Source organism: Mugil cephalus, chromosome 21 (genome assembly GCF_022458985.1).
Source record: "Mugil cephalus isolate CIBA_MC_2020 chromosome 21, CIBA_Mcephalus_1.1, whole genome shotgun sequence".
In the NCBI taxonomy this organism is placed as follows: domain Eukaryota; kingdom Metazoa; phylum Chordata; class Actinopteri; order Mugiliformes; family Mugilidae; genus Mugil; species Mugil cephalus.
The window spans coordinates 9,379,837-9,404,184 of NC_061790.1; the positions used below are offsets into that span (position 1 = coordinate 9,379,837).

At 42.9% G+C, this 24,348-nt stretch overlaps 3 protein-coding genes across 5 annotated transcripts; 1 reads left to right on the forward strand and 2 right to left on the reverse strand.

The window, feature by feature from the left end:
• Positions 1 to 10: 10 nt before the first annotated feature.
• lin9 (lin-9 DREAM MuvB core complex component) lies at positions 11 to 9,848 on the reverse strand. 3 transcript variants are annotated; one of them, XM_047573416.1, is made up of 15 exons: positions 9,751 to 9,848; positions 8,816 to 8,848; positions 8,459 to 8,550; positions 6,143 to 6,256; positions 5,308 to 5,438; positions 4,949 to 5,074; positions 4,675 to 4,832; positions 4,155 to 4,288; positions 3,917 to 4,045; positions 3,400 to 3,501; positions 3,209 to 3,289; positions 2,994 to 3,119; positions 2,694 to 2,876; positions 1,129 to 1,226; positions 11 to 998 (listed from the first exon to the last, which is right to left on the reverse strand). In XM_047573416.1, the coding sequence occupies exons 1-15, from the start codon at positions 9,779 to 9,781 to the stop codon at positions 893 to 895; spliced, it is 1,644 nt and encodes a 547-aa protein (XP_047429372.1). In that variant the 5' UTR covers positions 9,782 to 9,848; the 3' UTR covers positions 11 to 892. The 3 variants fall into 3 exon arrangements, with proteins under 3 accessions (XP_047429372.1, XP_047429373.1, XP_047429374.1); XM_047573417.1 differs by lacking the exon at positions 9,751 to 9,848 and adding an exon at positions 9,498 to 9,679; XM_047573418.1 differs by lacking the exon at positions 9,751 to 9,848 and adding an exon at positions 9,373 to 9,454.
• Positions 9,849 to 10,866: 1,018 nt separating this feature from the next.
• parp1 (poly (ADP-ribose) polymerase 1) lies at positions 10,867 to 23,060 on the reverse strand. Its single transcript, XM_047573767.1, has 23 exons — positions 22,810 to 23,060; positions 21,478 to 21,640; positions 20,693 to 20,808; positions 20,356 to 20,570; positions 18,476 to 18,566; positions 18,253 to 18,369; positions 17,989 to 18,165; positions 17,728 to 17,890; positions 16,928 to 17,068; positions 16,599 to 16,838; positions 16,436 to 16,501; positions 16,212 to 16,344; positions 15,907 to 16,102; positions 15,691 to 15,819; positions 15,077 to 15,160; positions 14,577 to 14,699; positions 14,327 to 14,455; positions 14,143 to 14,241; positions 13,861 to 14,013; positions 13,606 to 13,733; positions 13,446 to 13,507; positions 13,089 to 13,203; positions 10,867 to 11,687 (listed from the first exon to the last, which is right to left on the reverse strand). The coding sequence occupies exons 1-23, from the start codon at positions 22,930 to 22,932 to the stop codon at positions 11,606 to 11,608; spliced, it is 3,045 nt and encodes a 1,014-aa protein (XP_047429723.1). The 5' UTR covers positions 22,933 to 23,060; the 3' UTR covers positions 10,867 to 11,605.
• Positions 18,682 to 20,328, forward strand: LOC124999029 (adenosine receptor A1-like). The gene has a single exon (XM_047573768.1). It carries the CDS (start codon positions 19,173 to 19,175, stop codon positions 20,274 to 20,276), a length of 1,104 nt encoding a protein of 367 aa, XP_047429724.1. The 5' UTR covers positions 18,682 to 19,172; the 3' UTR covers positions 20,277 to 20,328.
• Positions 23,061 to 24,348: the final 1,288 nt, after the last annotated feature.

Consider the following 24,348-nt stretch of genomic DNA (forward strand, 5'->3'; position numbering starts at 1 on the left):
ATGAGACAAAAACGGTGTCGCAATATTATGTTTAATATAAAAAGACGGAAACATTTATGTACAATTGCCCTGGGGCACTCTCATATACAACTTTACAAAACTGAAAAAGGAGATTCTCTGGGAGGGAACCGTATGAGTTGTCGGGGTTAAATCGGGGATGCAGGCTTAGTGTGGGGAGTTGCAGCAACAGCCATGTCAAATGTGGAAAAGCTTGGGGAGTAAAAGGCATCGAAACCCCAGAGTCCTCCTTTATAAAAATACCAAAATCTCTTTTCAGTGCACACAAAATTACAAAAGCCATTTCTGAATACACAGCAGAAATGTTTTGACGTTAGTCCTAATAAGAGATATTGTACAATTTATCTACAATAAACAATTTTTTATAAAACATTCTTTAGCTTTCCCCGGCGCCTACCATGAGCGGAGCAACAGAACACAACACTTAACAGGGGGAAACGCCAGATAGCAAAATATCGCTTCAGAACACCTACGCAAAAATAAATAAATATGGACTATAAAAACTGTTAGAATCTATGTTTGGCACGTGAAACCAATAAATAACAGTTTGAGAGTTTGGAGATGTGGACTGTGGCGTAAGCTAAGGGCTCTTTCAGGTTTGTGTTCAGTCGGGTGCACAAACATTTTTTCACACAATAAAACGGGCGGGGTAAAATATCTGACATCCTCCCTTCTCCCATTCGGGTCGCGACGTCCTGGGCAGAACTTGACGCGTCTAAATTCAGGCCGTGCCGATCCTCAACATCGACATCGGACTTTTTCGTAGCCTTTTAACAGTTCGGGCGGGAGCGCCGCTTCGAAAGACGACATTAACGTACCACACGGCTGTTGTGTGTGCATGCGCCGTCGTGTGCGGCGGGAACGATGCGGGCGCTCAGACTGCGTTGGTGTTGTTGGCGGCGAACGCGTGCAGATTGCCCAGCTGACTAAGGCCGCTCTGGATGTGCGCCACGTGGATCTCGACGTTATTCTGAAAGCAGCTGTAAACGTAAGAGTGTGAGATGAATAATTCAACGGGCGTGGTCAGAAAAAAGGAAAAGACGACAAAAAAAAAACAAAAAAAAACTAAACTTAGCTTGAGCGAAACTGAAGTGAAAACACAACATTTACCTGTGGTTGGAGGGATCAATCGATGCCTTGATGTCATTGAGGGAGTCCGTTAGAGATTTAAACTCAAATGAGTTCAGATCTCCTCCATCTGCCAGACACTGAAACAAGCCAGGAGAACCAATAAATAACAGGTAATCAAATCATGACTGTATAACGCTACAACATTACGAACGTCATAATCACTTGTTAAGTGAACAGTGGGATATATGAGGCAGAGAGTGAAGACGTTGTAAAGGCTGTTGTGACAGAAGCAGGAAAATCGGACGAGTGGTAGAATTCTAGTAAGTCTGAAAAGTGCCAGATTTTGACGACTAGACGACTGGTTCAGAGCAAACTAAAGCTCTTGTGGTGTTCAAGGAACGAAAAGTGAACCAGCAACAGGGGTGAGGTTTATTGATGTACTCAAAGTGTTAAAAGAGTTCCTGTTGGTTCTGATGGACAGCTGGGTGTTAATACGTCACTTTTCTGGGGGAACATAAGGGACCAGGAAACAAGGAACACCACCTTGTTGTTGCCATGGGGATGAGCTTGTTCTGCTACAATGTTCAAGTTGTGGTAAGCATCAAATTAACCTCCACATACATGCGGAGATCCAGGTTTAAAAGAGGAACATCGTAATGAGATCACTTCACCTCATCGGTTAGTGGTTTTAATATTGTGGCTGATCAGTGTTTTATGTATCTAATGACACAATATTGCTGCCAGCATCACTACATTTTATCCTCAAAGCAATTATACACTAACTGATTTAAACAATACAGCTCCCAGAGAGCATGTCAAGCATAGTAGGTGGTTAGCAGGGATGGGTAACGATACTCGGTAACCAGACCAAAGAAAACAACACAGATTCCGGTGCTTCATTTCAGTGCCACTAAATGTTTAATTAGCCTTCCCTTAGCTCTATTGCTGAGCTGACGCTACACGTGATGTAACTCGGCAACCTGCAACAAGTGCTCGAAGGAGATATTGTGCAAGGGAGGCAACACCTTGAATTTGATTAAACATCTGACGACGCATATCACTTTCTAAAAAGCAGAGAAATGCACGGGCTTTGACAGCCTGCAAGGCCCAACGCCAAGCGGAGTTAGCAGCATCGCTGGAGAGGAGAGTCCCAGCCCTCAGTCCCTGAGTCCCAGTCCCATGTTAGCCAGAAAAGGCTAACATGGTAACTGTTTTGCAGGTGAACTGCTGAAAGTTTAAAGTTGCTAGATGTTTTTGAAATGGTTAAAAACTGAAAGTTGATTGAAAGTACAGTTTATTTTGGCATGTTCTCTGTGTTCCTTATAGCTGCTGGTTTTGATACACTGATGTTTTTATTATGACAATTGTGACAGTTTCTTGTAAATTTCATAGTTGTATTTCTATAATTTAAATTAATACTTAACTTGCACATCACAAATGCCGTAGAAATAAAAAGACACCGTTTTTGGACAAAGTTTGTATGTTTTCTATTTTTTAAGAACAGGTTCGGGCACCAACACCACTTCAAAAGTACGAATCCTTAACGATACCCGTCTCTAGTGATTAGTGGTTTGACAGCAGCTGAATGCGTATGTAACTTTTACCTTGATCTGCAGGAGCAGAGCAGTGAGGCGGGAGATGAGGTGTGTGAGGTTGGGATTTGTCACACTCTGCTGTCCGTCCTTCACAGAGACGCTCTGCTGCACCATCTGCTGGGCCTCCTCTTCACATCGCCGCCGCAGCTCTGTGGGATGGTCGGCTGGAACCATGCCCTGATCGGGAGCGAGCTGGACACATGGACATCGGTGATTAACGCGACAAAACTCACTGGGCCCAAGTCTCAGACGGTGAACACTGGAAGGTTTTTAAACGCTTACAACCAGGGACGATAATTAAGAACTTACATCACAGCAGAACTGCTGAACTTCATGAAGCACCTTGTTGAGATCTTTATTGAGCTGCTCCAGCTCCAGCACCGTGGTCGCATATCGCTTCTGGAATTCCAGGTCAATCGGCATCGAGTACGACTTCTGAGCACGGGAACACAAACACAGACAAGTTAGGCCTGATGTGTGCATCCCACAAGAACAAATGGGGTTTTTAATTACGATGACTGCACCAGTTTCTCGGCCTCTGTGTTCATTTCTTTCAAGTGCTTGATGTGCTCTTTCTTGATCATGAGGATTTTGGACAACCTCGTCTAGTGGTGAGAAAAAAGAAAAAAAAAGAGACAAACAGCCGTGTGTTAGAAGGATGTGTTAGGCTTTAGGATGTCACCTTTTAAGATTCCGTTCAACAGGAAGTACTGACCACTTGCACTAGGAATTTAACAGGAAATCCTCCCAGTGTATCTCCCTCAGCACCTGGCAGCTTGTTCCTCCACGGTGACTGGTTGATAAGAGGGTCATTGTCCTGTTATTTAAACAAAAAAAAAAAAAAAAAAAAGACAGTTTAAGTCATTTATCCTCAAGAGAAACAGAGAGAAAGAGATTTTGCAACTTTGCTTGGGACATTAACCGAATCATTTTATTAAACCTATTTATTTCATACCTGAAGATCAATATTTTTTTTTATTTAGATTATTGCCTTTACTGAAGATGGTGCAGTAAAGATGAATATCATCTTGCATGCATACGGTCACTACTCGATCTGTATTCTGTACATCATGTTCAATAAACCATCTTTGGAAAAACTGGCTGCCTAAAAAAAGAGCCGTTGTAGTAGATGAACCTACCCACAAGCCAGTGCAGATTTAACTTGTTTTTAGAGGCGCAAACATAAAGGGACAGGGTGTGAGGATGTGAAATTAAACGCAGGTTTAAAGTACCATGTGGACAGGAGTGGTAGCAGATGGGTAGGGCCCTCTAGGCGGCGTCATGAGGTTCTGCATGTAGCGTGTTGACCGATGCTTCTGGGCAAAGGCTGAAATGGGCATGGTCTCGTTGGGTTCGTTGCTCTGAAACACACAATTAGACGTTTTTGTTTAAGACGGATACTGACATCTGTTTGTCCCAGAGCCAGAAACACAGGCAGTGACGTAATTATCATGAGGCAGCAGGGCTCACCAGGACTTCGTAATCAGGCACAGTGTGTGTTCCCAGGCCGCTGCGGTCAAAGGTGACGCGATAGGTGGCGGCGCTGGTGTCAACGGCGTCTATCTGCCCTGTGAACAGACCGTCGTGGACGCCTCGGAGTCGAGCTGTTGAACAAAGAAAATACGTTTTATGAATTTCTTTAAACATGGATCCGGTTTTCAGCTGAATTTATAAAAGAAATTGATATAAACTATTTATACCGAGCTTAACTGTATGGAAATCCTTACTTCTTAGGTCTGAAATTCTACTACTACACAACAATTTAGGTTTTTCAGGCTTAACAACTTTCCTAATCAGTGAACAATATTTATTTGCAAGTTGCTTGGATGTTTTGTCATCAATCGTGTTGCTGCTGGATGAGTTCTTCTTGAAAGGGCATTAGGTGAATAATAAAAAGGTTGACTGGCCTGGTTTGCAATTCGACCGTAAAGATAATAACAACCTGACAAAGGCAGCTGAGAATCACGCGTCTCCAGTTCCGTGATCTTACCAGTGACTTTGGTTCCTATGATGAGAGGCAGGGGGATTTCATCAGGAAGGTCTTTGCAGTTTGACACGTCAGATATTTTCCGCTGCTGCAGCAGGCGCATTTTCTGCCGCTTCTGCCTCAGTGCTGTTCGCTCTTCAGCGAAGAATGCTGACGAACACCTGGACGGGACAACGGGGTGTAGGACTGTGACACCTGGACTCTTTATTTCTATACATGTAAATGGTTATGCTTCTAAAACATCTGAAGAAAAATATGTGTAATGTTCGCAGCGTACCGCCGAGGTTTCCCCATCAGTCTCCTGATTGTTCCCCACTCAACTCTTGTTAACTTTCTTGTTTTCAAGTTGGGGAAAGACTCCTTGAGACACAGGCAGAATTCATTGTCACCTTCAAAAAGGGGTCTGGAAGAGGACAAAAGAGAAAACCTTTTTAAAGGATTACTCAATATAAAGCAGAAAGTTCATGTATAGAATTAGAATACTTTAGAAGTATATAACTGTATCCATGGTTATGTTGTGTTATGTGACTAAGACAAACTGATGAACTGTGTATCAGCAGACTTATTCCTTCTTTTCTTTATTTGTGTCTACCCGTTTAATACGATTATCTTCAGAAGTTGAACGTGAGCCTTTACCTGTCAATGTTGGAGTAGAACCATTCATAGATGCACCATTTGTGAGCTTTGGGTAGTTTAAGGAGGTTTCTTAATCTCAGCCCGATCTTCTGGGAGGCCTTCTTGTCTGGTGTCACGACATTAGAAAACTTCTGTAAAGTAAAAACAAGAGTCATTACACATACAGGCGTTTGTGTACTCTGGAAAACTATAACATATACAGGAAGTAAAGTTCCATTTCTTCTTCCTCTACGCCATTAAGATATTCCTGTTTTGGTACCAATCTATAATCATTGTGGAGTCCCAATATGTTCATTTTGTCCAACAAATTAACATCCTCAATTTTTATGACACCCTTCATTTTGACCCATTTTGGAGCAATTATTACTTTTGCTGACCTAAACAAATTCCTTTTGTTGCTGCATTATGGTAGAAACAAATTTACCCTAGGCATTAAAAATCTGAGAAAACTGAATTTTCCCTCAAGAAAATAGTAGCAACAATGGCTGTTAAGAATGATCAAAAACGTAATTAAATGGCCAATATCACACCTCACTGATTGTTTTTGACTTTCTGATACAGTCTACGCTCACTAAAAATGTAGTTACAGCATTTATCAAAAGTGATGTGGAAGCAAATTAGATCCTGTGGCAAGTTCACCCCCAAACAGCCCTAATTTAATAACTATAGATAGAGAGACAGATAGAAGAATAGATGAAACAAGCTTCATGAAGTGGCGCTCTTTTACATTTCATCTACTCTTGTCACACCGTTGTCAAAAGCCGTGTGAGAGCAGAGAAACGGTAGCACCAAAGGTTATCCACCTCTCCATATGTAGCACTACCACAGTCTTTACCTGTGGCGTGGTGGTGACTCTCTGGCTCCTCCGTGGGGATCTAGAAGGGAGACGCTGCTGAGGCGGTTCTTCTTCATCCCGAAACAAACGGCTCCTCTTTGAGTTCCGTGTGGGCTGGAAGAACAAACATACTTTAATGTACTTTCTAAACACAAGTGTTTTCGTCAGACCTTCCGGTATGTCGCAGCAGATGGCTCAGCTCCAGAAAACAGAAAACCATTACAATGAGCCCACACTCACAAGGCTGAGTGCTCGGCAACAGCTTTTTTTTTTTTTTTTTTTTTTTTAAATGGAATGCAGTTGTTTTGAATTTCTTTGCTTCACAATCCAAAAATATCCACTGTGAAACCTATAAGGGCAACCATGCCGAATGTTTGAGCAGCAGCTGTCTCTTGCATGCAGAAAATGTCATGTACTTCAGAACAACCCTGCAGACACACGGGATTGAGGCCATGTCTATAAATCTAATCACTGTAGGTAGATGAAGAATTTTCTTGTCAGATGAAAATATCCAACTTAACAGCTGACACATGTTTGTTAGGGTTGCAGTATTTTATACACCAACTCATGTACACTTCCATGTATTACCCCTGGTCTAAGGAGGGCCTTTCACGTTATTAGTGTGAAGTGAGGACTTCTGTGGGTTCATCTAAATACTTGGAAATGAAAGGGTATTCAGTTTTTCTAGAACCCACTGAATCATACGTACAGGTTATTAAATCTCAGTAAAAAAAAAAAAAAAAAGTAAAACATAAATCTGTACAAGACAAGCTGCAGATCACACGAGTACACTAAGTTTGAAATGGCTTACGTTTAATAGTTTATAAATTTATCAGAATAAATTTCAATTTCTGCACAGTGAATGTATAATCAGCATCAACAATGCCCCTTTATTTTGCACCCCAGCCGATTTCGATCTTTTGTGTCAGGTGATCAGAGAACCTCCCCTGGGGATTCATAAACTCTTATCTTGTATCCTCATAGATCACATCTGCACTGCGAAACTTTATCATGTACAATAAAACTGCAATATCAAACTAATGTGCGAATGCGGAAAGAGTCTCTGTAATTTACAGATTAAGCAGGATAAACACAGACAACAAATCTTACGCAAGGACAAATCGAGTTCACATATTGCCTGCCATAAAACTGAGTGAAACTTTCATGAAACAAGTGAGAAATATTTTGCAAACAGCCAAGAAAGCTTACGTGTCCTGATCAGCCATAAGAGTAAACGAGATACAATATAATACAATGCAAGATGTTAATGTTACTTAACTTACTTTACTTTTTGTAGCATTATATTCAATAAGCTTAGTATGAAAATATTATTACTATTAAACCCTGTATTTTAATTTATTCTCTTTTTCATGTGGATCTGTGCCAAGACAGGGGATCAATAAAATAAAAACATGGCTGCAAACAAAATAACAGGCATACGTGTGATAGAAGTAAACTAAATATTGTAAGAAAGACAAACTGGTGAGATATGAATCTACCATAACAGTTAATGTACATCTAAACTCATTTAATGAGACAATCTTCTTGGGATTTAGCCCATTTGCAACCGATTGCCCAGAATTTCCTTATTCGGTAAAAAAGAGAGAAGCAGAAAGCTTCACATCTCAGACCTTTTCAAAAGAGCTATAGAGAATCATATGTAGGGAATGCCCACATGAATGTGTGGTGTTACTTGTCAGCCAGTGTTGGGTCACATCAAGAAGAATTGATGAATCCTGCCTAAAATGGGCTGAGCTGTTCTTTCCTTCCTTCACTATGTGCCCTATCTTTGACTTGACTCTTCTGTTGGGACACCTCTACGTACCTGGACACTCAAATCCCTCAAGAGATCTACACAGAGACTTTCTGGACTCTCTTAATCCTGAGTAAGGTGACAGAAAAAGCACGGGATCCCCCACTCAACCAGTTCCTACCAGCAACACCTACGTCTCTTCCCCTGTCCATCCTTCCACGTCTTCTCTGTCCTTTATACCCCCCTTATATTCACTGAGCTGTGGTGCTGCCCTCCCTCCCACGCAAGGTCATTCAACTCAATAAAGATCAACAAAAAAGCTTCCAGGGAGGGTATAGTGATGGTCACACACATGCACATAATTATAAAATATTTAGCTGCAAGACTATAATTAAATGCAAACAACACAAAAATGAATAGATATAAAAGAGTTACAGGTCAGATTGAACCAAGTTAAGAATAACCAGATAGATAAGAATACACTTTAACATAGTGACTAAAGGACACTTTTCTCTTGGCTTCACTTCAAGCGTTTTAAGACGGACTTTCATCACGCTGCTCACCGTGTCCATTGTGACAGAGGAATGTCGTCCCCTGGTGTTGTGAGCTCTTGGGAAGCTGTTCTTTTCATTCAGAGTGTTGGACAAACTGCCCTCTGGAAAAGGAGAACTTTGTCAGCAACGAAAGAAAAATCATTTGCACCGCATCCGCGACTACACGAGTCACAAATGTGCAGGTCGTCTTGGCCGTAGGCTCGTCACTGTGGAGGGTGATATAGAACTTTAATCCAATTAGGACTGCTGACCACTTTTAAACACTCAACCTACAGTGCATGCAGACGGGATCGAATAAATTGAGCCAGGTGACAAAGTATTTTTAGCACACAGCAGCAAAAACAGATAAAGACAGTGCTCACATACCTTTTAGACTGACGAGTGCCTCTGCAGAGGAGCCTGAGGAATCAAAATACATTTAGTATCAAAGTAATGGGTTTAAAAAAAACGCATACTAAGCAAATTATTAAATGTTGTAAACGCTTTAACAAGAACAGTATTAATAAAGGGAACTGTGCCATGTTTTTATTTTGAGGTACAGTTCATTTCAGCTACGGGGTAACATATGACACTGTCCTTTAAACAGTGACAGCAGCCAGGCAGGTGGACTGGAGTCAGATCCAGCTAGCGCAGCCAGTTAGGCCTTTACCCCAAATGTGAGCTGTCAAGCACGGGGAGTAACATCAGCTGAACAGATCATACCAAATAAATGAGCCACAGAAGCGAGCGTTACAGGCAGGAGAATTAGAAATAACTAGTTACATAACACACGACCGTGCGGAGTGTTTCAGGTGCAAACTGCCAAACAACTTGGCTGGTTTCCCTTCAACAGCTTTATCAAAAAATGACACACAACGCGTAACCATGTAACGTTGACCACCGGTGCTAACGAGGGTTAAATGTAAGGAAAGTGTCACGAAAACCTGGAAAAACCGTATCCAGAAAAACAGATAGCTAGCTAGGAGCTGGCGACGTTGTGGTGGTCCTTTTGTTATTGTTGCCGGTTAGCAGACGTTAGCTACGAGCTAAGCTAACGTTACTTGTTTACCCAGTTGGGCTGAAGTAACTTGTCCAACTCCAACATTAGCCGTGGTTAGCCTCTAGTGCTAACAAGCCTTAGCTGACTTGAGCAGACCGGTGTCTCCCCTCGTCTAAAAAAATGCCCTGTTAAGTCTATCCAAAACCCGTAATATTCACTAAATGTACAGTGGTGTCAGTTTAACGCCAACTATTTGTTTTATCGAGAATGGGCTGTTGCTTGGTTACGCCGCAAAACTCCTTGAATTTATGTTGTTACTCACTCTCGTCTAACAGCTGGTCCATCTCCGCCATCTTGAATGAGCCGCGCCGCTTTTTCAAAGACCTTGTCAAAATGCATTCTGGGTCGGGACGCTATCTGGAGGGCGATTTGAGAAATAAAAACCCTATAATGTCCCCAAAAACCCGCGGCATTCAATCGATTTGTGTCACGTAGTCACTTAAATAAGCGAATTTGCTTACTTCCAGTCTCAATTTTCATTTGAAATGTTAAGAGAAATGCTTCGAAAACCCTTTCACAGCAAAAAATAGACTCCGAATATACAGCAACTGTACATTGTTTTAATACAATAGTTGGGATGGCCACATATTTATTTTTCTAAGTTTTAATCATTGTTGGGAGAGGGACGCAAGTGATTTTATTAAATACGTCATCCCAAAATAGTTTTCTTTAGAAGACAATGTTTTCACCAGCTACATCACCTCCATAATGTCCATTATACCAGGGGTGTCACTCGCATTTTAGTTCGGGGGGCCACATTCAGCCCAATTTGATCTCAAGGTTGCCAGACTAGATACATAATAGCATAATAACCTATATACGTAAAGACAGCTCCGGTTTGTTTCAGCGCAAAGACGAACAAGTAATTTAGGAGAATCCTAACTATCCTTTATAAACATGAAATGTCTTAAGAAAAATAAGTGCAGTTTAGTCCTGGGTCTTATTATTGTGTTCTGTCCACCTGTCTTATTAAAACAGTGGACAAATTAGGGATAACAGTTAATTTCTTTTAAAAATTTCAGTCTCCTACGTAATTTTCGCAATTTGCAAGTTCATTTGCGATTGGCCAGATTAGACCCTCTGGCAGGCCGCTTTTGGCCCACGGACTGTATTTTTGACATCTGTGTAATAGATAAATGTGATATCAAACTCTTTTTGTGTACAAGTAGGCAGGATTTCCAGTGTTTATACTTCACTTAAGATTTAGTTTCCAGCTCATATACTTACTTGAAGCTGATCCTGACCAAAGACCTCCCCAGCAATGTGGAAAAAAGAGAAAGCCTTCTCAGAAAAAAGTATTTGCTTGATTCAAAGTCCAATTCTAGTTTGATAAAGAACGCAGCACAAGAAAAGAAAATAACTCACAAATGTAGAGACATTCGATTTTTCTGTTTGCCCATGTTTTATTTTGTTTGAGGTAAGCAAGAAAAAAGACTAAGAAAAGTTTTAACACAGAGCATGGCAGTTAGAGAATCCGTTGCAGAAACACTTACCATGTTTTTTTGTTTTTGTAATTATTTTCAAGAAGGAAGACAGTTTGAGACGGAAACAGAACAAAACAAATATATATATACACACATGTCAGTATCTTGTACAGTATCTTCTTAACCAACGGTCTACAAAATGTGAATCTAAGTGGCTATTTAACCGTCAAAATAAACACTGGTCTGTTTATGTCTGTAAAGTCCCTGTTCTCATCTCAACCTTCTCTAAATTTTCCTTGGTAACTACACGTTTATTAAAGAATAACCAGTCCTGACTGACGAGCTCTTTCAATATAAAGAGGTGAGACAGAGAACTACCAATATTTCCTGAAATCTTTCACTGGACCTTTCTATGAACCATAGTGACGTGCTTCAACTACTGTACTGAGACTTACGAATGAGTCAGACGTAGGCATTTAAGTACCTAAAGTATTACTACGGAAGGGTGGCTGCTAACAAACCTGATGCAATAGCAATAAAGTGACAAGAGATTTCAAACGACCAGTGTCAAGCATGGTGTAGCATCCCTCCTTTGCCAAACATCTTACGGTTGCAGAGAATGAAGCCCGGGGCATTTGGAGGCAACAGTGGTCTATTTTCACGCAAGGGCGGGTTCGGAGGCGGCCCCTCTTCTCACCACAGGGATGTCTGGTAGTTGAACTTGATCTTCAGGAGATACTTCATGTTTATCTGCGCCACGTCATACACGATGTATCTAGGAGGAGCAGTGGTTAAGGAAGAGAGACTATGCAGGCAAACCTAGTTAGAACAACATAACTTACTGCCAAGCTTTAACTAATGCCTTTTTAGCTAGTCATTAGTTTGTTTATATCTCACTATCCCATTTGAATTGTTGCCCTTAGGTGCTTTATGATGATCCCGGTGAAGACCACTATCTGGAATTCATTGATCTAACCATGGTTCCCAGATACAACAAGTGTTATTTGTCAAACCGGCATTCTAGAACTATCGAACACAGGCCGTGACATCACTTGACCAAACATTTGCACTTGGACAGGCCACAAAGACTACAGACCAGCACAGCCAGCTGGTGCATATGCAAACTGCAGTCTGTGTGAATGGAAATAACTCTTAGTAGCAGGTGTAGTATGTGCTAATAATTTAAACGAGGAAATCAGGCGAGCCACTTTTAGCTGGTATGCTAGGAAGCTAGACTTGGCCTCTCCTGAATGATGCTGATCAAGTTGGTCTGTAGCTTATTCACCCATCGTTGTGACTATACGCTGCCTGGCCAAAAAAAAAAGGTGCCAAAAAAAAAAAAAAAAAAAAAAAGTCACACTCTAATATTTCGTTGGGCCTTTAGCTTTGATTGTTCTGATAAGCTTCTGCAATGTCACAAGATTTATATCCATCCAGTGTTGCATTAATTTTTCATTAAGATCTTGTATTGATAAAGGGAGAGTCTGACCACTGTGCACCCTGAGTTCTACTGTTGTTTTTCTTCAATCTGATTTCACCAAACGTACATAAATCAGGATTTTTTTCTGTCCTTACAGTTTTTTCTTAACCCAATTATATTTTCTACTTCAAACTCCTCACATGTTTTCTCTGCTTGATCCATGGCAGTGATTTGAACCTTCTCAAACATACTAACATCTTTTTCACAGTCACAGGTTGTGTCTTTCCACATGGCTGTTTAAGAAATAAGAAGGTATTCATTGCATCAGTTAAGGGGTTAAATAACTTGTCGCGAGCTGAAAGATAATCGCCCACGTAGTAATTATCCAATAGGAGGCTCCTACCTATTTGCTTAGTTAAATCCATGTGGTGATTTTATTTTTGGTCAGGCAGTTTATTTGTGTATTTGAATGCTCACATGAGAGGACTATGGAAAATGCGAAAAGCCCCGTCTGTCATTTGCAATTTGTTGTTTCGTTCACTTTCATCGCTCCTGATTTTCTTCTCCTGCAAGCTAATCCACCAATCATAGTCATCTCTCTGAAGGCAGACATGTTCATAGAGGACACATGAAGCCTCCATTCAGTCATGTTGGCAATTTCACTAAAACAATTAATGCCATCGTCAAGTGCGTTTTGTATTCGTTAAGCAAAATATTCACGTCATTCCTAAATAAAGAGACATATGAAAAGGATACTCGTTGTACAGTAGACTTGTGTCATCAATGTTCGTGTTGGTTCCTTTTCCCAGAGGTACTTGGACCCCGTCCAAAGTGACAGTAGCACCTGGATCAGGAGCAGTTTTACCCAAACCTGCAAAACAAAAACAAAAAAAAACACAGTTATGAATCAATGTCTGAAGAGGAGCAAGAGACACTTGTGTTAATTGTGTAGAAATTAATTTTATCTCATAAAAGTATGGGGTAAAGGAAAGTGAGAGGAAGATCTACTACTGAAATACAAACACAATGGCTAAAATTTGAACCAAATTCAATTCACATTTTTATAAAAATAATCAAAGTAAAATCTGCTGTTAAGTTTGTTAAATTTCTCACCTTTAACACTGTGCTTGCCCTTTGGTAGTTTAGTAATGTGAGAGGCTTTCTTCAGCTCGTGCCTGCGTTTTAAAAACAGAACATGATTTCAAATCATTACAACATTAAGTGTCTTTCTTTATTTCCTTTTTTTTTTTTTTTAGCTCAGACTTTCACTTACATGTTGCCCAGGGCAACCTCGGCCAGCAGTATGAGACCGACGGGGTCTGACTGGGAGGTGTGACAGTAGTTTGCGCTCTTTGACACCATGTCAGCAAAGTACACACCTTTGCCGAACATATAACCAGTCTGGGGAAAACGAAGCAGAAAACAGTGATGTAACAACAGACTGAACAGGATGAAAATACTAAAAAGTATGAGTACATATTAACTCAGGTGGTAAACCACTGTTGAAGGAAATAAAAGGAGAACTCACCACCGGGGCCTCTGGCGGGGCGATACGGAGACCCTGAGACAGAATACCAGCGTAGTTGGTGGCGCGGGAACCGTGCCACAACAGCTGACGGTTGTGTAGCTCCTCAAAGGGACGGTACCGTTGGTGCTCGCCCTCTCGGACGATTTTGAAGATCTACAAAACAAACCATATGGTCAAACAACAAGGCACCAGAGTCGTATTAATAAAGGATCTATAAAAACTAAGCAGGTGAAAGATAATTAAATGAAGCAGCTGTCATGTTTGAACTAAAGGAAGTCTTACTTCTTGGACTTCCAGCGTGTAGGCGTTGTGTGTAGCAGCGTGGGTATTCTTAACATACTGCTTAATGACCTCGGCCTCATGCGTGCTCTTGTCGACAACCTGCGAAACACAAATACGTCACATACTCATTTTTATATTTCCTCATATGAACCACTACTTAGAGCCCGGGTGAAGGACTCCTCACCTCAATCCTGGTTTTGAGTTTCTCGTAGTTGATGTCGATGGGGTCGTTCTCGTTGTCCTGGGCCCCTCCCCTCAGCAAACTGTACGCCACTTCGATGTCCAACAGGTTGTCCAACATCTGAACTTTGGCCTGGACGGAGACGGATGTAATGCATTTATCCATCAACACTTTACACGTTTGGCTCATTAGTGAGGTGAGGTGATAAGTCAAGAGAAACCCGAACACCGTGACGGAATATGTGTCACCTTACTTGAATGTAGTCCAGGGTGTTGAGTAGTGGAGGTTTCTTCATGCCGAAGTCGTGAGGTATTAGGGTGTAGAAGCGATTGGAGAGATCCAGTATCTGAGCCTCGGGGACAGAATCTGAAACAGCCTACATAGAAAAAAAAAAAATAAATAATTGAAACAGACGTTACACAATCAGGGGAGAACGTATGCTATAGGTATGTGGTCCAACTGGTGTTAACAAGTACAACTGTTTCTCCATCTGACTAGAGATTAAGGCTTCACTTTTGGCCTTGCATATCTACCTCAGGTAAGAAGTCTCACAACCCCAGTTAAAACACAAATCTTATATAGAGTACATGCACAAATAATGCCCCAATGTTAACAGAATCTGTAACTAATGAGGGATATTATCATATTGGGAATGTTAGTGGTAATTAAAGTTGATTTAATGCATCACTGAGTCCTACAAAGAAGAATTCAACATAAGGATGAAGTCAGAGAGTTTTTTTTTTTGTTACCAACCTGCTGTACTTCAGTGAGGAGAGCATAAGCGCTCTGGATCTGTCTCTTACTCAGCTTGCCGAGAGGCATCTTCTGGAGGTCGATCTGATGAGAGAAAAGAAAAAAAAAGGAGTGTAAAACTAATGCACGCAGTGAGCCTTTACTTGGCCCATTTCTCATTTACAACAAGAAGCTGAAAGAAAAAGCAGTGCTGTAATTGTCCTTTATTTCCCAAACAATGACAGATATTGTTTGGACAAGGTGTTGATGGAGTGGTTGGTTTTAATCTTTAAATTACTTTTATGTTTGTGCCAGTAACAGCCAGTAAAGAAATGTCTTTTACTACTAATATGGTCCAATATAGACGCAGGTAAACAATATAATATTCAGAGAAAGAAGACAGTTTTGTTTGAATGAAAATAAAGCCATATAAAAAAAATAAGAGAAAATCCAGAAGCACCATCATCTGACAACTTTTATTAATAAAAAGTACCTCAATAAGTTTGATTACCAACTATTTAATATGAAAAAGCTCCCCATGTGTCCACAATAAGTCATTAAATGATAAAGGAAGCATCAAATAAAAGCAAATACGCAAGAGGAACAAACCTGTTTAACGACAATTAAAGTCCTACCTCAAACTCCACCATGGCTTTCTTCATGCTCTCTACATCAAAGATCATCTTGATAAGTTCCTGTACAGGTTTGGCCAGTTTCGACTTCGCTCCAGCGGTAGCTGTCAGCCTCTTCACTGCCTCCTCATCCTGGCAAGACAGAAAAACAAAACACAAGGCATCAGAAAACACACCGTAGGATGTCTGCTTGTTAGTTTGGTGCAGACTCGTGTGTACCTGTCCGTAGTCGATCTCCAGCGGGTAGAACTTATTGGGATGTTTGGTGAAGTTGGAGCAGCCCCACTCGTTGCCCGTCTTCTCCTTGTACAGACCCAGGAAATTATCCAGGGCAGAGTCCTTGGTGTGGAACTTGTCCAGCTTGTTGCCTCCGATGGTGGTGCCCACTCTGCCCCATGACCTGAACACCCAGTACCTACAAGGACAAGTCACATTTCAATCACTGAGGGGAAACTAGAATTAAAGTGAACTCAGTTGGTGACCTCGACGCTCTGCACTACGACAAAAATAAAAATTAGGTTAACCGTTTCTGTACGTCATCCTCCAGCAGCTGCAGTTTATAGTAGGAATTGGTTCCTCTGACAATGTCAACGAGGCCCAGGGTTGCACTGTACATCTTCCCTTTCTGCTCCAGGACGTGAGCGCTGTTCTCCAAACCTAGGGAAGATCAACTCCATCAATATCAAACACATTGAGGGGAAAAAAAAGGAACACCTATGGCATTTTTACAGAGGGTCCTCCTGTCTACCTGAGTCTGGATCCACAGCAGCTCCACCTTTAACCGTCAGTTTCATTTTCTTTGCTTTGCTGCCGCCTGTAACAACACAGATTTAATTATTACTATAACATGAGCTGTATTCAAATAAACACCAATGAATGATGAGCATTAGGTTCTGTGTTGCCGTAACTACCTTCCTCCTCCTTCACCCTCCCTGTGCTCTTGGATGCCAGGGCTCCAGACTTGGAGGCCACAGCCGGAGCAGGAGCTTCGACCTTAACCTCAGCGCCCCAGGGTGAGATGGCGTGCACCGAGACGAGTTCCTGGACGGCTTTGCCTGACGACTTAACGTCCGTGAGGAAATCCTCAGAGACCACGCGCACGCCGGCGTCCCGTACTTCCTCCATCTTCTTGCTCAGCTTCTCCACCTCCTCTGTGAAACCACGAGGAGAAAGTCCGCGGTGAGACGACCTTAAAACGTAACGGGGTGTACTCATAAACCTCGGCCGATCTGCTGCTCACTCTTGCTGCTGACGCAGAGGGAGGCCTTGTTGGCGGTGCCGGTGATCTTTCCACCCATCTCCTCGACGGCAACCTTCAGGTCGTCTTTGTTCTTGGACAGCTTTCCCACGGCCAAAATTTTCATACCAGTGAGAGGTTTGTCTGCGACACAAAGGGAAAACAAAGACAAAAAGCTTTTATTTTCAGTAATCGTACCACCATACATACTGGTCACCATCCAGCGTCTTGTTATGTTTTAAAATAGTTAGATTTTTATTACTTTCACAGTTATTGTAATGTATTTTTTTAATTCGCTTGAGCAATAGCTCAGAATAGGAATTATAATACAAACTTAACACTTTGTGAAGGCCACTAACTTGAGATGAGGTGTCACCTCACTTTGCCTTCTGGAAAACTGGAACAGCTACCATCAGCTGGGAGACAAGGAAGCTAGGAAGAGCCACAACATAGAGCTGACTTCTCCTGAATCATGCTGACAGCTGTCTTGAGTTTTTTTACCCTGATTCTAGATGATCGTATTGTAGTGGAAATGTTTGTGTATTTGAACATTACATAAGATGTAGATGTAAAATGGAATAAAAGTCGGAGACAGGGGTCTGATTAGAGTCAAAGGAGGGGGACGCACCGCAAAAACTAGGGTCCACACGGCTTGACACCAGAATGGTATCGATGGTGTGATCATTTTTTACCAGTTTCCCGAATATTTCCTTTATGTTTTGTTATATTAATTAGTTGTAATAAACAGGCAGGGTGTAATTTCCGGTCTGTTCGTTAGCTCCGGTTAGCTCACGGTTTCTCACCTGAAGGCGCCCCCTCTGGCAGCTGCTCCGTCATTGCACTGGATGCACTCGCCCTGGGTTCAGACTTGACCGTCTTCTGGATTTGTGTGGGAGCCTCTTTGGGGTAAACCCTGTCCTGCCGCTTGAACTTGAATTTTTTCAGAAAAGGGACTTTGTGGAATTCCTGCAATGACGAAGCAAGTTAAACAAAGAACTTGGCTCATTAGCTGCAGCTAGAGCTAAAGTCCTAAAGTGAGAGGAAATAAAAACGAGGTGACCCACCTTGGGGGTGACCCAGTCTTTGCGTACGGGCGTTGTGGTTTTGAACACACAGTTGGTCCAGGCTGAAATGTCGCCTTTACAGTAATAAGCGTCACCCTTAAACACCAGCTGGCCCTTGCACTCCTTACAGAGCTCGAGGGCACCGAAGGCCATGCCGTCGGCCAGGCAGTCGACCACCTGTCGGGTGAACAACATTCGTCACGGAAGAGAAAAAAATAAACTCTTAACAGCAACAAGAAAGTCAGCGAAATGAGCTTTTCTTACGTTGGACTCTCCAGATGGAACTTCTTGGCCATTTGCAATCAGCAGCTCCTTCATATCGTTGGTTGAACAATGTTTCTTCAGCTTGTCTTTGATCCCCCAAATGAGCTGGCTTTGACTCTATGGAAACATTCAGTCACAAAAAAAAAAAAACAGAGCAAACATATTTAGAACAAAACTTCTTCTAAACTTTACAAATGTTTTGCTCGAAATAAAACCAAAATACCTTCAGCTGCTCCTCGAGCTTTTTCTTCTCATCCTCTTCCTCTTTCTTCTGCTTCTTCGCTGCTCCGTCCACCTCGTCAGATTTACGCTTTCTGTAAAGAGAGAACGACTTGACTAAAAGTTGACCTGCAAACTTTACTCGCTTTTTGTTTTCAACACTAAATCAGCAAGGACAAAAAAAAAAAAAAAAAAAAAAAAAAAAAAAGAAGAGAGCGGTGAGAAAACATCCAAATGAGCTTCCTAAATGAGGCGCGGAGGGACGCGGGTGGACGGACGAGATGAGGAACAAACAAGCTTTAATCTGACACCTTCATTCATTAAGCAGATTCATCGGGGCCCCCGCGACTTAATGGACACACGAACACAGGCTGGTACATGTCCGAGCAATCCCGCCGGCCAGGGGAACGTATTAACCCGCCGCCCGCTCCTCATGAGACCAAAGGTTTCCGTTAATGAACATCCAGGAAGGAGCACTCGGTCTCCGTCTGACATGTTTCTTTGTTAAGTACAAAAACAAACAAGAAGAAGAGGGGTGCATATATAACTGCACCCTCCAGATTTGTTGGAGGAGAAGAGTGTGATTTTCTGTCTTGTCACGGCTGCTGCAGACCGGTGAGTAAATTTACTGCTCTGACGCATTTTAACAACATTTCAAGCGAAATTTTGCTTTTAATCCTATTTTTTCTTTCAGGACAATAATGGAGAACATCACTCATCTCCAGAGCATCTCCTCTCAAGCGTTCCCTCTTTTCCTACGACTTTCCCAGAACTTTTCAACTGCTCCTCTTTCCAATTCCACCTCCTCTTCTCCTCCTCCTCCTCCACCCGGTGACTCGGTGGTCTCCCCTAACGTGGCGTACACCGCTGCCGAGCTGGCCATCGCCTTCCTCTCCGCCGCGGGCAACGCGCTCGTCTGCGCCGCCGTGGCCCTCAACCGCAGGCTGCGCACCGTCACCAACTACTTCCTGGTCTCGCTGGCCGTCGCCGACATCTGCGTGGGCGCCGTCGCCATCCCCTGCGCCGTCCTGACGGGCGTCGGCTTGCCGCGCCACAACCTCTACCTGTGCCTGCTCATGCTCAGCGTGCTGATCATGTTCACCCAGAGCTCCATCTTCAGCCTGCTGGCGGTGGCCGTGGAGCGCTACGTCGCCATCTTCATGCCCTTCCGCTACCAGGTCCTGATGACGCCGCGCAACGCCGCGCTGGTGATCCTCGCCACGTGGCTGCTGTCCTTCCTCATCGGGCTCGTGCCCCTCATGGGCTGGCACAAGGCGCCGCCCGACTCGGGCCACTGCTTCTTCGTCCTGGTGGTGGACATGACTTACATGGTCTACTTCAACTTCTTCGCGTGCGTGCTCGCGCCCCTGGTCATCATGTTCCTCATCTACGCCCAGATCTTCGTCGCGGTCAAGCGGCAGGTGAGGCGCATCAAGTGCGAGCAGGGGGGCAGGGGGGAGGGGCAGGCGAGGGCGGCGGCCAGCATGAGGCGAGAGATGAAGACGGCCACTTCGCTCTTCCTGGTTCTGTTCCTGTTCACTGTCTGCTGGATCCCGCTTCACATCATCAACTGCTTCCTGCTGCTCTGCCCGCGCTGCCCCGTGCCCCTGGAGCTGCTGCTCACCGCCATCATCCTGTCGCACGCCAACTCCGCCGTCAACCCCTTCCTGTACGCGTACACCATGACGGCTTTCAGGGACACTTTCAAGGCGATTTTCTTGTGCTGCAGGACAGCGGGAGACAAGGAGGCTTCAAATCTGAATAACGGTGGCGAAGATAAAGCTGAAGGGAATAAAGCTTCCTAAAAAGTTAAGATTCACAGCGCGGGGACGCCTCAAGCCTGCAAAAAAAATGACATCATCCCTCCCCCTCTCTTCGTCTCACCCTTCAGATTTGACAGTCGGGAGCCTCTTCTTGAGCTCCTCCTTGTCTTCTGCCCGCAGCGCGTTGAAGCCCTTCAGCTGCGCGGCGTTGTACTCGGGCTTGAAGACCAGCTCCTCCCTGCGGCTCACGAAGCACGCCGTGTGGTACCAGCGGTCGATCAGACCCAGCTGGGGCTTCTCGGGGTCCACGGTTTTCTTGGACACGCGGATCTGATCCTGGAGGAAAAGCCAAAAGATCACAGACTGATATCTGAAGCCACATTTAGAGCGCTCGCATACGTTTTTAAATCCAGTCTATACGCAGGTTGCTCTGCGTGACAGCAAACATGAGCTCAAACCTTTTCTATTTTCTGCTCGCAGCCTTTGCACGTGCTGCGGTTCGACTTGGCGTATTCCACCGCAAAGTCGTTCAGCGCCTTCGCTCCTTTAGCTCCGCTCTTCTGGTCGCCCTTACCTGTGAGAACGAAGTTTAATCAACCAACTGAGTAAAATCATCGACACTGAGAGGTTTCAACTAGGGGACGTTTAAATTTCAATAATGACTTCAATGATCAAATTAGCTGAGTGATGAATTAAAATCTTAATAAGTCAGGATGCGATACACACGCACCAACTGTTTGGCGACCGGGAGACAATTTTTATTTCACATGTCTGTCTAATACTACACTCACTTGCAAGTTAATTGGATACACCAGTAAAAACACAACGCAGGATCATCCAGCTGAATTATAATTACGTTTTTATATTGTTTTAACATAAACTGAACATTATAAATGTCATGAAGCTAAGATTTACTGCAGGATTGTTATATTGGAGTGTATTTGTTTTTCATTAGTGCACCTAATATTGCGTGTATAATGTGTTTGCCTTCTGTTGTGTGTGTTTTCCAATTAATAAAAGAAAATGATTAAGGCTTTACAAATTTTATGAATGAATTTCTCATCCGTCTGACATGAAAACGTTTTACGCCAGTACTTAATGGCGCTAGTTATTTTTTAAATTCCTTTGTTGGCTGGTTCTCGTGGGGGAGGGGGGGCAGGGGGTGGTGACATGCGGCAGAGGTTGCGGGCTGGAACCGAACCTGGCGAGCTACCGGGGATTCAACTTAAAATCGAGCACTGACCTCCTGCGGCTCCACCGGTTTCGATGGCCTTCTTGACCTTTTCCTGGTCCTCCCAGCGGAGTTCCGAGTACCCGGCGATGTCGCCCGTGGACTGGGCCGCCGCGCGCAGCCAGAAGCAGGAGAAGTGGTGCCAGTGGGGGACTTTCCCGTCGAACATGGGTGACTGGAGGAGACAGGAAAAGACAAAAATGATGAGACTCATTAGGTACAGTGTGTTTAAAGTGGTTGTTTAATTATGAGCGAAAAAATCCACCAATCAGCCTCAACATTGCGACCAGTAACAATTGTAACAATTCATTGTTCTGCTGGGAAACCTTTGGACCTTTGGCATTCATTCACGTGGATGTGGACACGTACCACCCACCTTGACCAGACCAGAGGCCCCTCCCCTCAACCCACATGACCCAAAGACCCCCACTATAGCAGCATCCTGTTACCAGACACCACAGGAAACCCTCAGTAGGATAATGTCCATTCTCTGATGATTCTCTTCAACACAACAGTGTTGAAGGCACAAAGGAGACCTACACAATATTAGGATCATCATGGTCATAATGTTATGCCTGATCGGAGTGCACCTCTGCAAACAGGAAATTGTGTTACAGTTTCAGGGCCATATTTCACATTGTAATGCCATTCGCCTCTAATGTACCCGATCATTTAAAAAAAAATAAATCGTGTTTTTACTAAGAAGTGTGGATTGTTTCGCATGTATTTTCTAGGGAGTTCTGCCCCTTTTCTGAGCCACGTGGGGGCAACTAACTTCCATCGGTGCTACAAGTTAGACTGAAATCCTTAACCGAGGTCTAGTGTTTGGGTTTTAACCCCATGCCAGATCTAATTTCTGTTAAAAGCGTCGGCCTTTGGAGGAGGAGGAAGGGAAGAGGTTGAAAATCTGGAGCAGCTCCACGGGCCATGAGTAATGAGGCTGACTTTGCGGCCACATGAGCAGGTTTCTTTACTCGCTGCAGCTTTAAATGGCTGACAACGCTGCTGTTGTGATTTTTTTTCCCCCTGCAGCCTTGTACACGGCTGCACACTTTCTTCCCTTTGACAAGTCAAATCCACTTTCACGAATTGCACGATGCATAATTTCTAGACCGAGGGCTCGGCGGCTCTTTGTGAAGGTTCAAGACAACGTCAGCCATTTAAATGCTAACCAGAGGCTAATAAACCTGAACCGAAACCACCTTACAAACCGCGTTTTCTCATATTTGAGTCCGTTTCTATTAGGTATTCCTGCACAATACACCTCACAGTTCACAAATTTGTGGTGTTAAGTCAGATAAGGACGTGAGGGGGGGGGGGTTTCTCCAGACGTCGCTCCGTTACCTGCACCATGATGGCCATCCTCAGCGAGTCTTTGGCGATGTTCTCTTTGCATTTTTTACACGATGCGCGGCCGCTTTTGGCGTATTCCGCCTTGTATAGCTTGTCCTCCTGGGCGTCGGCCATGGTCTTTTTTAAAATGAACACAAAGCACAATGACTTGACTGCGACGGGAACTTTCTCCGTGTGACAAGGAGCCACAACAATCACAGGCAGAGCAGCGGAGCACGCGTCCCACAGAGGCGAGAGAAGCGAAGAGCGCTCACTCCGCTCCAGTATCCGCGAACCAACCAGCAGCTCAACTAAACGGGAACTGCAGCCAAATATACTAAGAACATAGTCATTTTACGTTAGTGAGGTTTTCAGAAAACACAAAGGAACGGCTGAATGTTGAAAAACAGCATAGACCTCCTCATGCCAAATTGCATCCTGCAGTTTCTCTGGTTATTCTGTTGATTCTACCCAAAGTAGCTTTTTTTTTTTTTCAGAAAGTAAAATTCAATTGTTAAACGCTAAATTTAGCAAATGTATTGTTTTCACTCATCACTCAAGTTGAATATTTATTGTTATTTATTTTTATATATAACCTTGTTATTTCCAAAATTATGCCCAACAATTTGGAGTTATTCATTTAAGCTCATGTTTCTACATTAGGAAGCATTTAGGGACATGTCAGAAAGAAAAATTGTAAAAACAAGAACATGTATTTGGATCATCAGTTTGAAACATTGTGTTTCTTTCTCAGTGTGCATTTGGAGAAATATCAGGAAAATAACATAATATTTATTTAGATTCAGATACAGAAAACTTTCTTTGTCCCCGGGGAGCAAATTAAAGCACAAGTGAGCAGCATGTCCAAGTATACAAGACATTTTGAAGGAAGAAAAAGCAAAACAAAACAAAACAGAAAAAAAAAAAATGTTTCTGCGTGAAATGTAAAAAGTAGGAACTTCTGAAGACAGAAATTAAAATTTCAAACTACCGAGTGAGTCATCATACAGAATAGAGGATCGCTGAGCCGGCCTGGAGCACATCCATTGATTACCCGCGCTAAGCGCAGCCACAACTAATGGATTGAAGAGAAATCGACCACTTTCTTAAAGGAAGTAGTTTATGGTAAAATAAATATTAATAACAAAATATCAATATTATTGTGTATATTATACATTCTAAATTATTGTATTCCACATTGTTAAAGACTGTTTCCCAAAAAGCCCAAAAGATAAGTTTCATTTATTTGTTTCATAATTGAATATTTCTAGGATACATGTACTATGATGTTTATTTCAAGCAAATAAACTGCTGTTGTGCATTTATTGTTTCATTGTCAATATATATATGTATGAGAGCAGTGTCACGCTGATGTTGGCTGATAAATTTATCTGACTAAAGCAGAAAGAAGCTTCTAGAAAACCACTTGGTGGTGCAATGAAACTAATTATCTGGTACTGTTGTAGCTGCCATATTCTCCTGAAAGACACTTTAGTTTTATACTTTACCTTTCGATGGTGCCGTAAGACACTGAAACTGCATGATATCTAG